The sequence below is a fragment of the Manis javanica genome, chromosome 4 (assembly GCF_040802235.1).
Source record: "Manis javanica isolate MJ-LG chromosome 4, MJ_LKY, whole genome shotgun sequence".
Taxonomy (NCBI): domain Eukaryota; kingdom Metazoa; phylum Chordata; class Mammalia; order Pholidota; family Manidae; genus Manis; species Manis javanica.
Genome location: NC_133159.1, coordinates 160594473 through 160606778, shown reverse-complemented (window position 1 = coordinate 160606778; position 12306 = coordinate 160594473). Strand labels below are relative to the sequence as shown.

General features: G+C 45.2%; 1 protein-coding gene across 1 annotated transcript; it reads left to right on the top strand.

Moving 5' to 3' along the window:
• The first annotated feature begins 7135 nt into the window (after positions 1-7135).
• On the top strand, positions 7136-10959 carry LOC108393322 (keratin, type I cuticular Ha4-like). Its single transcript, XM_037019778.2, has 7 exons — positions 7136-7624; positions 7714-7796; positions 8241-8397; positions 9272-9433; positions 9526-9651; positions 9812-10032; positions 10485-10959. Exons 1-7 carry the CDS (start codon positions 7151-7153, stop codon positions 10567-10569), a joined length of 1308 nt encoding a protein of 435 aa, XP_036875673.1. The 5' UTR covers positions 7136-7150; the 3' UTR covers positions 10570-10959.
• Positions 10960-12306: the final 1347 nt, after the last annotated feature.

Here is a 12306-nt window from a genome sequence, read left to right as displayed (position 1 = left end):
TCCAGGATGGATTCAGATATGCACCTCTTCCTGCTTGGCTGGTGAGAAGCCTCTGACCTGAAATTCCTTCTCTGATGTGATTTGCCTCAACATCTGTGATTTCCTCCATGTCCAATGTCAAGCTCAGTTCACAGACCCTTCTTAACTCTGTTAGTTCCTTTATTCCTCTTCCTGCTCACATGTAATATTTTACAGTAATACAAAAGTAGTACTAACAGATCCTGCATAGGCAGGATAACTGCCCCCCACCACCTGCAAAGGTATCCATGTTCTAATTCCTGGAATTTGGGAATATTTTAAGTTACATAGAAAGGGAAACGAAGGTTGCAGGTGGAATTAAAGTTGCTACACAGCTGACCTTAAAATGGGGAGATAATCTAGGATTATCTGGCAGATCATATGTAATCACAAGGATTCTTAAAAGTGGAAGAAGGAAGCAGCAGAGAGGGAGATATGACTGTGGACACAGGTCAGAACAGTGTGATATGAGAAGGACTTGACCCCTCATGGTAGGATTTGGTGATAGAAATAGGGGGCCAATGAAGCAGCAGCCTCTAGATGCTGGAAAAGGCAAAAAATGGATTCTCCCTTGGGCCCTCCAGAAAGGAACACAGCCCTGATGACACTGTGATGTGTGTGTGTCTGTGTGTGTGTGTGTGCGGGCATGGGGGAGGCAGGGGTCATAATATATATAACATAAAACTTACCATTTTAGCTTTAAATTCAAGGACCTTAAGTACACTCCCATGGTCATGCAGCCATCGCCAGTATCCATCTCCAGAACCTTTTATCATCACAAGCTGAAACTCTATATTCATTGAACTCCCCAAGCATACCTGCCCCAAGCCACCGGTAATTTCTATTCTACTTTTTGTGGGTGTGAATCTATTCTAGGCACCTCACATAAGTGGAATTATACAATATTTTGTCCTTTTGTGCTTGGCTTATTTCCATTGGTATGATGTTGTCAAGGTTGTAGCATGTATCAGAATTTTGTTCTTTTTATAGATTGAATAATACTTCATACACACATACACACACAATAATACTCCATTGTATATACTCCATTTTGCTCGTCCATTCATCCATGGGTGGGTATTTTGGGTTACCACCTTTTGGTTATTGTGACTAATGCTGCTATGAGCACTGGGATACCTGTATCTGTTCAAATCCTGCTTTCTTCTGTGTGTGTACATAGAAGTGGGGGTGCTGGATCATATGGTAATTCTATGTTTATTTTTGAGGAATTGCCACACTGTCCTATAGTGGCTGTGCCATTTAACATTTCCACCAGTATAGCACAAGGGTTCCAATTTCTCCACATCCTCATCAACACTTGTTATTTTCTGTGTTTTTTTTCCTTCTAATTGTCATCATAATGGGTGTGAAGTGGTATCTCCTTGTGGTTTTGATGTGCATTTACCTAATGATTAATGCTGTTGAGTATATTTTCATGTGTTTATTGGTCATTTGTACATCTTCTTTGGAGAAATGCCTGTTTAAGTCCTTTGCCCAATTTTTGTTTGGCCTGTTTGGGTTTTTTGGTTGAGTCGTCAGAGTTCTTTATATATTCTAAATATGAGATATGAAGCCCTCATCAGATATGTAATTTGCAAATATTTTCTTCCATTCTGTGATTTTCCTTTTTACTCTCTTGATAGTGTCCTTTGGCGCACAAAAGTTTTTAGTTTTTATGAGGTTCATTTTACCTCTTTTTTTTTGTTATCTGTGATTTTGGTGTCATAACCAAGGAAACGTTGCTAAATCAAATGTCATGAGGATTTTCCTCTGTGTTTTCTTCTAAGAGTTTTATAGCTATAGTTCTTACATTTAGGTTTATGATCTATTTTGGGTTAATTTTTGTATATGGTTAAGATAAGGATGTAGCTTCATTCTTTTGCATGTGACTGTTCAGTTTTCTCAGCACCATTTGTTGAAAAGATTGTCCTTCCCTCATTGAATGGTCTTGTATCTGTTTTGAAAATCATTGATCGTATATGTGAGGGATGATTGCTGGACTCTCTATTCTATTTCATTGGTCTATATGTCTATCCTTATACCAGTGCCATATTGTTTTGATTGCTATAGCTTTGTGGTTAAGTTTTGAAATCAGGAAGTGTGCCTCTTTGAATTTTATTCTTCTTTCTTACTTAATATTGCTTTGGCTGTTTGTAGTACCTTGAAATTTCATATAAATTTTAGGATGGGATTTTCTATTTCTGCAGAAGACATTGCTGGGATTTTCACTGGGATTGTACTGAATCTGTAGATTGCTTTGCGCAGTGTTGTCATCTTAACAAAATTAAATTTCCAATCCAGAAACGTGAGCTGTCTTACCATTTATTTATATCTTCGTTAGTTTTTTCAGTAATGTTTGCCATTTCCAGTGTACCAGTCTTTTGCCTTTTTGGTTACACTTATTCCTTAGTATTCTATTCTTTTTGATGATACTGTAAGTGTAATTTTTTTCTTAATTTCCTTTTCATATTATTCACTGCTAGTGTATAGAAATGCAACTCAATACCTCTTTTTTTCTTTTTAACTCAGTGGGAGTAAAACCTTGATTTTAGACCCATGTTAGACTTCTGACCTATAGAACATAAGTAATGAATTTGTGTTGGTTTGAGGCACTAAATCTGTGGCAATTTGTGGCAGCAACAATAGGAAACTAATACAGTCCACATCTATTAAACATCGACTACAGGTTAGGCAAAATACTAGGAGCTTATGGTAATTAATCTTCATAACAATTCTGCAAATTAAACCCATTTTATGGATGAAGAAACTGAACCTAGAAAACTTGATTGAAATCACAGTTGATTATTAAAAATTGTGAGATTTGAGCCAGGTTCTATCTGTAGTTGCCCATAAGATACCACTATGAAGTATGGAAAACGATTTTAAAAATTTGAGCAGAATGAAAACGTGGTCAATGACATTCTTCAAGGTTATTCCTTACACACAGATTCCTGCTTAATTTTGGCAAGTCTTTTGAGGAATTGACTTTCGAGTCCATTACGAACTGCAATCATGTGGGTTTTTTAAAAAAGTTATTGTCTAACTTGATTGTCTTATTCACAAGGTTTCTCTGAATGGATTCCAAAATATCAAGCCCATCCTTAAAGGACAAAAGTTGGCTATCAATGAGGTGGATAATCAAAAATATATAGGCATTGCCCAAACACCAAGCTCCAGATGTGCTTTGAGCAGAGAGAGCATCACTGGAATAAAAGAAAATTCTGGCCGGGGCAAAGCTTTTTGGATCTGTAAATTCTGCCATGTTTTTTAAAAACAAAAAGCTCAATCTTTGTAGCTACACCTTAATTTGGTAAATAAATGTGTTCTACATCCCTTAAGCCCTTCCATATGGCTTTTAAATTATTTTCAGGTGCTCTGTCATCATCATCAAATACACACACAAGGACAGTGTTTCTCGACTTTGGATGCACTTCAGAATCACCCGGGGAACTTAAAGAGTGCTGAGGCCTGAGACTGTCCCCAGAGAGTCTCATTTGATTGGTCTGGGATGCAGCCTGGCCACTAGGAGTTTTAGAAGCTCTGCAGGTGGTTGTAATGAGCCAGGCTGTGAACCATCTACCAGAACCTGGGTTCTAGTTTTGGTTTATCCTCGCATCAGCTATGTGTCCCTGGACAAGACACACAGCTCCTCTGAGCCTCAGTTTCTCCAAAGGTAAAGAGGAGGTAACAACCTCTTCTCTACTTGCTTTATATACTTGACAAGAGGATCATGGGAGATTGTGTTTATGGGAGCACTTTGCAAACCAGATATTTTTTTAGGATTATTCATCATTTTGATTATTGCTGACTGAACAACATAGCTAAGCTTCTTAAGAAAAGATATGGTTTTGTTTTTGTTTGTTTCCTGTCCAACAGAATTTATATACTGTCCTGTTGTCTTTCACACTACCCTTTTTTTTAAATCCCTGCACCAGAGGCATATGCTCTATCAGCATTATTTGATACTCTTTGGCCCCAAGCCTGTCTTCTGATGGGGCCCCAGGACCTTCTCATTTGGCACATCCAGTGGCTATTTGGTGACTTGTTTTACTGGCACTTTTCTGTTTTGGTCGGAACTCTAAGTCCACTGGACATATTCTCAGATGTTTAACTTTTCTCCAGGCTTATGTCCTAAATATTTTTGCTGATTCTTTTCCTTCCTGTCTCCTTGAACATTTTATATTTGCTACTGGATAGAGCTAAGGCACCTTTTTTTCCATTCTTGTATCTTGGGTTAAAATCATTGTTTGAATTCCCCGAAGGCCTGAGGCTGCTGTCAGCATCTACAGGAAGAGCAGGGCTCTCTAGGAGTGCTCAGTATTTTTCTCTGTAAAAGCCTATCCCATTACTTCCAGGAGTCATGCCTCATCACAAGCTTGTGGGATTTGTCACTTTTTAACTCCCAGTTTACTGGGGTACATAGCAATAGAAAGGAAGCCTAAGTGTGTCTTCCCATCCCTGCCCAGAGCTGGTGCTGGAATCCGTGATCTTGCTTCTGTGTTTTCTCCCAGTTCTCATGTTTGTCACCCTGGCCTAGGCCAGTGTCTTATTTATAACTCATAGAGAGGTGAGGTGGGCCCAGCAGACTTGAATCTACTGACTTGTGTCATTCTGGACAAGTTAAAGTTCTTCCCAGTATCTCACATTATTCGTCTCTGATACGCAGCGACAATATCAGAATGCAACCCCCAGAGTTCAGGTGAGGAAGAGCATTGTATAATGAAGGGTCCTAAGGATCTACTGATGCTCATTTGCTCCCTACCTCACTGTCTGGGTCTTAGTTTTCTCCATAAATTCAGGTCCTCCTGGCTTTAGAATTCTTTGATCCTAGGAAACAGAACTTACTTCTGAGGTGAGCTTTTACAGGGCTAACAATTCAGGGCAGGTATGCTTTTTCTCAGGCTCCAAATCACCTTGGGTCATTCCGATTTCATTTTCATTTGTTTAGATGCTAGGAAAAGACAATTTAATTTCCAACCTGGACATATTGGCCAATTGTGCAAAAGGATGGCCAAGTAAATGGGGAAAAGTAAATGAGTGTAACTCTGTCCTGGTTCAGGGAGGTGCCATGGAGGTGAGAGGACTGTGTGAGCAGAGGGTCCCTTGGAGGACTGACGGAGCAGGGAGAGGGTGGGGAACAGGGCCCGAGTGGGGACCAGAAGCAGAAGCTATAAAGAGAGGGCAATGGCAGAACTGAATCTAGGATTTCCCTCTCCTCACAAAATCAGAGAAGTTTCTGTGCCCAATATTTGCACAGGCTCAGGAGTTTGATACCTGAGTTGCTCAAATCCCAGCTCTGCCACTTACTGGCTGGGTCTTGGGAAAATTCTGAGCTTTTCCCAATCTGTTATCTGTAAAATGGGGATAATTTTAAAGGTCAGTTTCACAGGGCCGTTGAGAAGATCAAATGAGCAATGTGTCATAGCACTTAGGGACTTGCTTGGCACATAATAATGGAAATGATATCATCATCACCACCACCACCACCACCACCATCATTATTGTGAATGTTAACACAGGGCTGTCAGGCTGGACTATTCCCAGAGGATTAGTAAAACCCATTACAGGGCCAGCACCAGAAAGGTGGCTCTGGGGGCAATGCGACCCCATGTGAAGAACTTGTCCACTTCAAGAATTACCCCAAGCAAGATACCCAAACCCAGAAGATCAGGAACTCAGCAGAAAAGGAGGGCCAATGGGCCATCTGCCATTTGCCTATTCTAGCCATAAAGTTGATGTCACAATTTGCATTTTTGTTGATTCATTCATGAATATAGTTCTGTGCCCTTAGTGCTTGCAAGGTGAGTGAGGTCTGATCCCTAACACGGGCAATGTGCCCAGGTGTCTGCTTACAAAATAGAATTTTCACCAAATTCTTTATCTGAGCCAACAGTAGGAAGGAGGAAGGTTGGGATCATTATTATATGACCATTAAGAAATTACCTTTATCACTGCCACTCCCAAGCATACCCACACACAAATACCTTATTTAACTTTGATAACAAAGCCAGGACGATATAACAATGCCCACTTTCCAGGGATGCCAGAATCAAGCTGCATTTCATGGCTCCTGTGACTTACGTGGGAGTATCTCAGGCTGGCAGGTTCAGATCTCTAGGGGTGTGCAGTGTTCTTAGGGAGAAGAGGAAGCATGGGAATAAGGCAAGAGAAATGTCCAGACTTTGAGATAGAGTCACCATGGGTACAAACACAGGTCCTAGCATGTCATTCTGGTTTTGCTTCTTGGTGAACCTAAAGGATTATGCGTAATATTTATGTTTAAACCCTGACACTTGAACTCTTACTCTGGGGACTATTCCTAGAGTTATTTTCTTTCTAGATATCACTTCTCTTTCTCACCTTTAGGGAGGCTGTTGCTTCAGCACAGGTTGGTAAACCTTTTCTGTAAAGGCCAGATAGTAAATACTTTAGGCTTTGTAGGCCACATGGTCTCTGTCACAGCCACTCAACTCTGCCATTGTACCATGATAGTAGCCACAGACAATACCTACATGAAGGGGTATGGCTGTGTCCCAACAAAACTTGATTTATAAAAAAGGAAGCCAGCTGGGCTTTGCTTGTGGGCCACAGTTTGATGATCTTTGCATTAATTCTATTCCCTTCCATCTAGCTGGTTTTACTTCCCAAACATGAACACAATTATTTTCAATCCCTCCCCCCCCAAGGCCCAACTAATAGTGTCACTGAGTAAGGTTCAGGAGCCATGCTGCTAATACAGGACGAGTTTCTGCTATGAAGACAAGTTGGACTGAACCCTGAAGCATGGGTAGCTGTGGGAGCAGAGGGTTGCTTAGAAGATGGTGCACCCCAAACTCTCTTTCCAGGGAATCTAATGGCAGAACCTTATGGGTAAGGAATCCCAAACAACTCCACCCATGTCCCTGGATGTCCTCCCCTCTGAGTAATGGGACGAGCCATTCAGGGTTGTGATGAATCTGTCTCCTCTGAGACCAATTGATGAAACTGATTTCACCAACCACTAGCACCTGGAACAGCCTGGTGTGACACAAGCTGAATGGAATCATTTTATGGGTTGAGGGGGGACTCTTTGGAGGCATCTAACTAGCATATTTTGGGAAAAAAATTAGGTGAAGCATTAGGAAAGGAAATTATGCTGTATGCCAAGCCCCCACCCACCATTAAGGGTATAAAAGGACCTTGGAGGAAGGAGAGACTCAAACCTCACCACATCCACCGGCCTCAGCACACCTGCTCTGCCATCACCTCTCCCAGCACCATGAGTTACAACTGTTGCCTGCCCAACGTGAGCTGCCGCTCCACCTGCTCCTCCCGGCCCTGCGTGGCCCCCAGCTGCCACAGCAGCATCCTGCCCGGGGCCTGCAACATCTCTGCCAATGTGGGCAGCTGTGGCTGGTTCTGCGAGGGTGCCTTCAATGGCAGCGAGAAGGAGACCATGCAGTTCCTGAACGACCGCCTGGCCAGCTACCTGGAGAAGGTGCGCCAGCTGGAGCGTGAGAACGCTGAGCTGGAGAACCGCATCCGGGAGCGGTGCCAGCAGCAGGAGCCCTTTGTGTGCCCCAACTACCAGTCCTACTTCCGGACCATTGAGGAGCTCCAGCAGAAGGTGAGGGGGTGCAAGCAGCAGCTGGTTGTCTTTAAACAATAAGACATTCTCAAGTTCAAGGGGCCCTCACAGTATATTCTTGTTTTCAGATTCTGTGTGCCAAGTCTGAGAATGCCAGGCTGGTGGTGCAGATTGACAATGCCAAGCTGGCCTCTGATGACTTCAGAACCAAGTACGTTGAGACTTTTGGCTCCAAGACTCCTCTGACTCTTTTATGGCCCTATGTGTCTAATGTTGCCTGGAAGGGAAGAGAAAGCCATTTCTTCCTTTTTACTTCTCTTCTTAAGGCTGCTTATGTAAAATCAGTTTCAAACACAGATCCAGACTCATGTGCTGTGTGCTCTTCAGTCTACGATGGGTTTTCTGGAAGGCTTTCTTAAACCCCAGCATTGAGAGTTTGAAATTAATTGTTCTTGGGGAATGGGTTGATGTCCATCTCAGGAGTCAGGGGCCTCTCCTGCCTATCTGTGCAGGGCTAGAGGGAAACGTAAGATAGAAGAGAAAGAAAACTGTGCCAGTTCAAAGAGAGCCAGGCCGATCCCATCCACACAGGATGTGGGACAGGGAGATGGGCTTCTTTCATGACGCGTCCTCCTGCTCTGATCCGTGTGCGCAGGTATGAGATGGAACGTTCCTCGCGGCAGCTGGTGGAGTCGGACCTCAATAGCCTGCGCAGGATCCTGGACGAACTGACCCTGTGCAAGTCTGACCTGGAGGCCCAGGTGGAGTCCCTGAAGGAGGAGCTGCTGTGCCTGAAGAGGAACCATGAGGAGGTGAGAGGCAACAAAAGTAGGCTTCAGAGCTAAGACTTGAGCATTGGGAATCCGGAGGCAATCATCATCAGCTTCTCGGGCTTGGGCCCTTCTCTGAAGAATGCACGGTCAGCTCGGAGAATGGTGATGCCATATCCATCTTGTGGAGTGACGTGAGAGGCTTCTTCTCAAACAGTTGGCCAGGCATTGGAGATACGGAGCAAGGACATCCATGCACTGAGCCCTGCTCTCTGCTGGTCACTGGTGGGTCCTGAATTTGGTGGCAGAGATGGAGAACAAAAGGAATAAGACACAGCCTGTCTCTTCCAAGGAGCTCACAGTCTTGTTGTGGGGAAGCAGCCATATACAAACAGTGATATCATACAAGCAGAGGTGAGATGTACCAGCTGCTAGGTGAGCTGTACCAGCTGCATGCTCTGGGAGCAGTCCAGTCTCCCTGAAAGGAGATAGGGAATCCTTCTCAGAGGTATGTTGGGAGAAGGAGAAAGATCTGAACACCTGAATGTTCCAACCTGAGGGAAGAGGCTGAGCAAAGACACAGAAGTGGTAGAGCAGGTATATTTGAGTATGGCCCATGGATCAGTAGGGTTGGGCATATGGTGCCTCTAGGAATATGACAGGAACTGAGGCAGGACATTCACATTCCAAGGAGTTTGACTTAGTCTTAATGGAATGTGAGCTTGTCCCAGTTTCTTGGGAAGGGAATCGATGCAATTCCTATGTGGGTTTCTTCCTACACAGTACATGTGACAACTCTTTGGGAAGGATCAGGATACTCCTTTCAAGGTTTCTGGCAGGGCTGTGCTCACTTTCCTACAGCAGAAAGACAGCAGATGTAGTGCTGTGTGTTCATTCCTTCCTCTTCCTCCATCAGGAAGCCAATTCCCTGCGCAGCCAGCTGGGAGACCGCCTCAACGTGGAGGTGGACGCGGCCCCCACCGTGGACCTCAACCGCGTGCTCAACGAGACCAGGTGTCAGTATGAGGCCCTGCTGGAGACCAACCGCAGGGATGTGGAGGAGTGGTTCACCACCCAGGTGGGCATCTCAGCACAGGGCCACCCAGGGCTCTTGGCCCCTCTGCCCTTCAGGCCGGGGCTGAGCCTGTCTTCTCTTCTGCTGTGTTTCAGACCGAGGAGCTCAACAAGCAGGTGGTGTCCAGCTCAGAGCAGCTGCAGACCTCCCAGGCGGAGATCATCGAGCTGAGACGCACGGTCAACGCCCTGGAGATCGAGCTGCAGGCCCAGCACAACCTGGTGGGTATTGTTCAGACCTCCTGGTGAGAAGGGGGAGGCCGGGGGTCAGAGTCACTGGGATGCCGTTGGGCCACACTCCCCTGAACTCTTGAAGCTTGTGACTCCTTTGGAGAAGGCCACTAAGGAGCAGCTCCGTGACATTCGTTGTCTTCCCCCACAGAGGAACTCCCTGGAGAACACGCTGACGGAGACCGAGGCCCGCTACAGCTCCCAGCTGTCCCAGCTGCAGTGCATGATCACCAGTGTGGAGTCCCAGCTGGCCGAGATCAGGGGTGACCTGGAGCGGCAGAACCAGGAGTACCAGGTGCTGCTGGACGTGCGGGCCCGGCTGGAGTGCGAGATCAACACGTACCGGGGGCTGCTGGATAGTGAGGATTGCAAGTGAGTATGAGGCAGAGGATTTCTGGGAAAAGATCTGTGATGGAACTGTAAGACAATGTGGGCACACACGTCGACCATATGATCAGTTCACGAAACAATACACATTTATCCAATGTCTAGTATGTGATAGTTAGCTAAGGGGAAGGTCAAAGGTAAAGGACATATATCCCCTGCTTCCAGGAGCCAAGAGGGGAGAGCTGATGGTAGGGAGATTGTTACAACGGTAACTGTTGGTCAGGCAGATTATGTTTGTTCCATGAGAGCTCAAGACCATGAGGCTATAATTTTTAAAAGGACAGTTTTCTACCTCTGCACATGGCATGGCATTCTGGGCCAGGGAGAAGAATTAAATGTGACTCCAGCCACTGAGGATTCATTGGTTGTCTCGTTAAGCACCTTTGGGCTTTCTCAGTCCCTGCCCCAATCCATTCTAAACCTCTGTGTCCTCCCAGGCTCCCCTGCAACCCATGCGCCACCACCAATGCTGCTGGCAACTCCTGTGGGCCCTGTGGCAGCTGTTCAAACCGTGTCTGTTAATTTAAGAACTTGCATCCTCTTTGAAGACTACAGTGAAGCCTTTTAGACCAAGCAAAGGAAAAGTCCCCAAGTTCTGCCTGGGCTGGAGCTCACTGCCGTGCAGAGACCTTGCCACGCTGAACGTGATGTTTCTAGACACAGAAATGCTTTCCACATCCAACAAGCAAACACACATCATCAACCTCCAACATCTGGAAGTTCCATCCTATTGAAGATTGAGTGTCTTTGCTTCTGAAGATGTCCAGCAGGCTGTCCTCTGAGCCCCGGGTAGTACCTTCGGGCGTTTCCTGTATGTATTGTTTCCTGCTTTCCTCGCTTCTTTGGTATTCTCTGGAATGCAAGGAAGCTTCATTTACTCCCCAATAAACTTTATTTCTCTGGCATAGTAAATGTGTTTCTCATTCATACTTGTGCATTGTAAAGTACTTGTCAGGGCTGTTTCATAAAAACACCCCTTCATTAGGAGGATGACATGGGTGAAATGACTCACCCCCGCCACTATGTCCCACTGGGAAATCCCCACTGAGAGGGAGGGCTGTCCTCCTGGACGCTCCCAACAAGGCAAGACCAGGCAGAAAGCCTGGCCTTTCGCACGCGCGCCCTTCCTGCCCAGCTGCAGCCCCGTTGGCTGTCCGGGGACTCCTCCCCAAGCCTCACTGATCTCCCCCTGCTACCTCATCACTCGGAATTCTCTGCTCTCCTTTATCTCAAACTGCCTGAAGACCGGCTTCTGTAGAAATTGCTCAAAGGGCAGCTATCCTCTCTTCTCTACTTCTCGGCTGCCCCAGTATCACCAATATAAATACCTGCCCTTCCCTCACATGCTACCTTCAATAACCCCGCCCACTCCGTGTCCCACCCTGACTGCCTGTTCTCTTTCTCCTGGTCACTCTGCCTACCCTTTCTGTCCAAAATGGAGGAAACAGCCTGGATCCTCAGCTTTGTTCTTCTCATTCCACATCCCTGTTTAGGGAGAGCCAGCTCCTTTGTCCTGACTCCCAAATCTTGCTCTCGCCTCAGCTGAGGTCCCCATAGGACAGCCTGCAGTTACCCATAGGACAGTTTCATTTGTTTTTAGTCCATCACATCACATTTAATGGACTAAAACTCATTTTTGCCAAACTGGTTCATCTTGTACCTACTTGTTGCACCTGACACTTTGTAATCTAAAGACCTTTCAAATGCAAGCAGGCGTATGTCCTTACCTCCCTCTCTTCAAGCTTACTCGTTTCTCTAGATCTTTGCTCCTACCCAAAATGTTCTTCCATAATCTCTTTATGACTTTATTTCCTATAATTTCAAGAAAGACCAATGCTCATTAAGTCTCTCCCAGCAGACATTAATCTTACCCCACCCTCCACTTGACTCATATATGAATTATTAAAGCTCTCATTTCCATCATCCACCATCTCAATTATCCATCCAGTTTGACACCATCTAACCTACACAGCTGCCATCAACCGCAGTTTTTATTGTGTAGAGTGCTGAGAATACACAGATAAGTCAACCCCGGTCCTGGCCCATGGCATGTTTACAGTCTAGAGTGGAGAAAACAGAGACAACCGTTATGTAGATAATCATCAGTGTGGCTCAAGAAAGGTGTGACTAAAGAATGATGAATTTCCAAGGTGTGAGAGTGATAAGAAGAGGCTCCATGGGGAGATAACACTTGATCAGGGCTTTGAAAACCCAAATATTCCATTTATACAAGTTTTGTCTTCCTGTCACATTGACAAT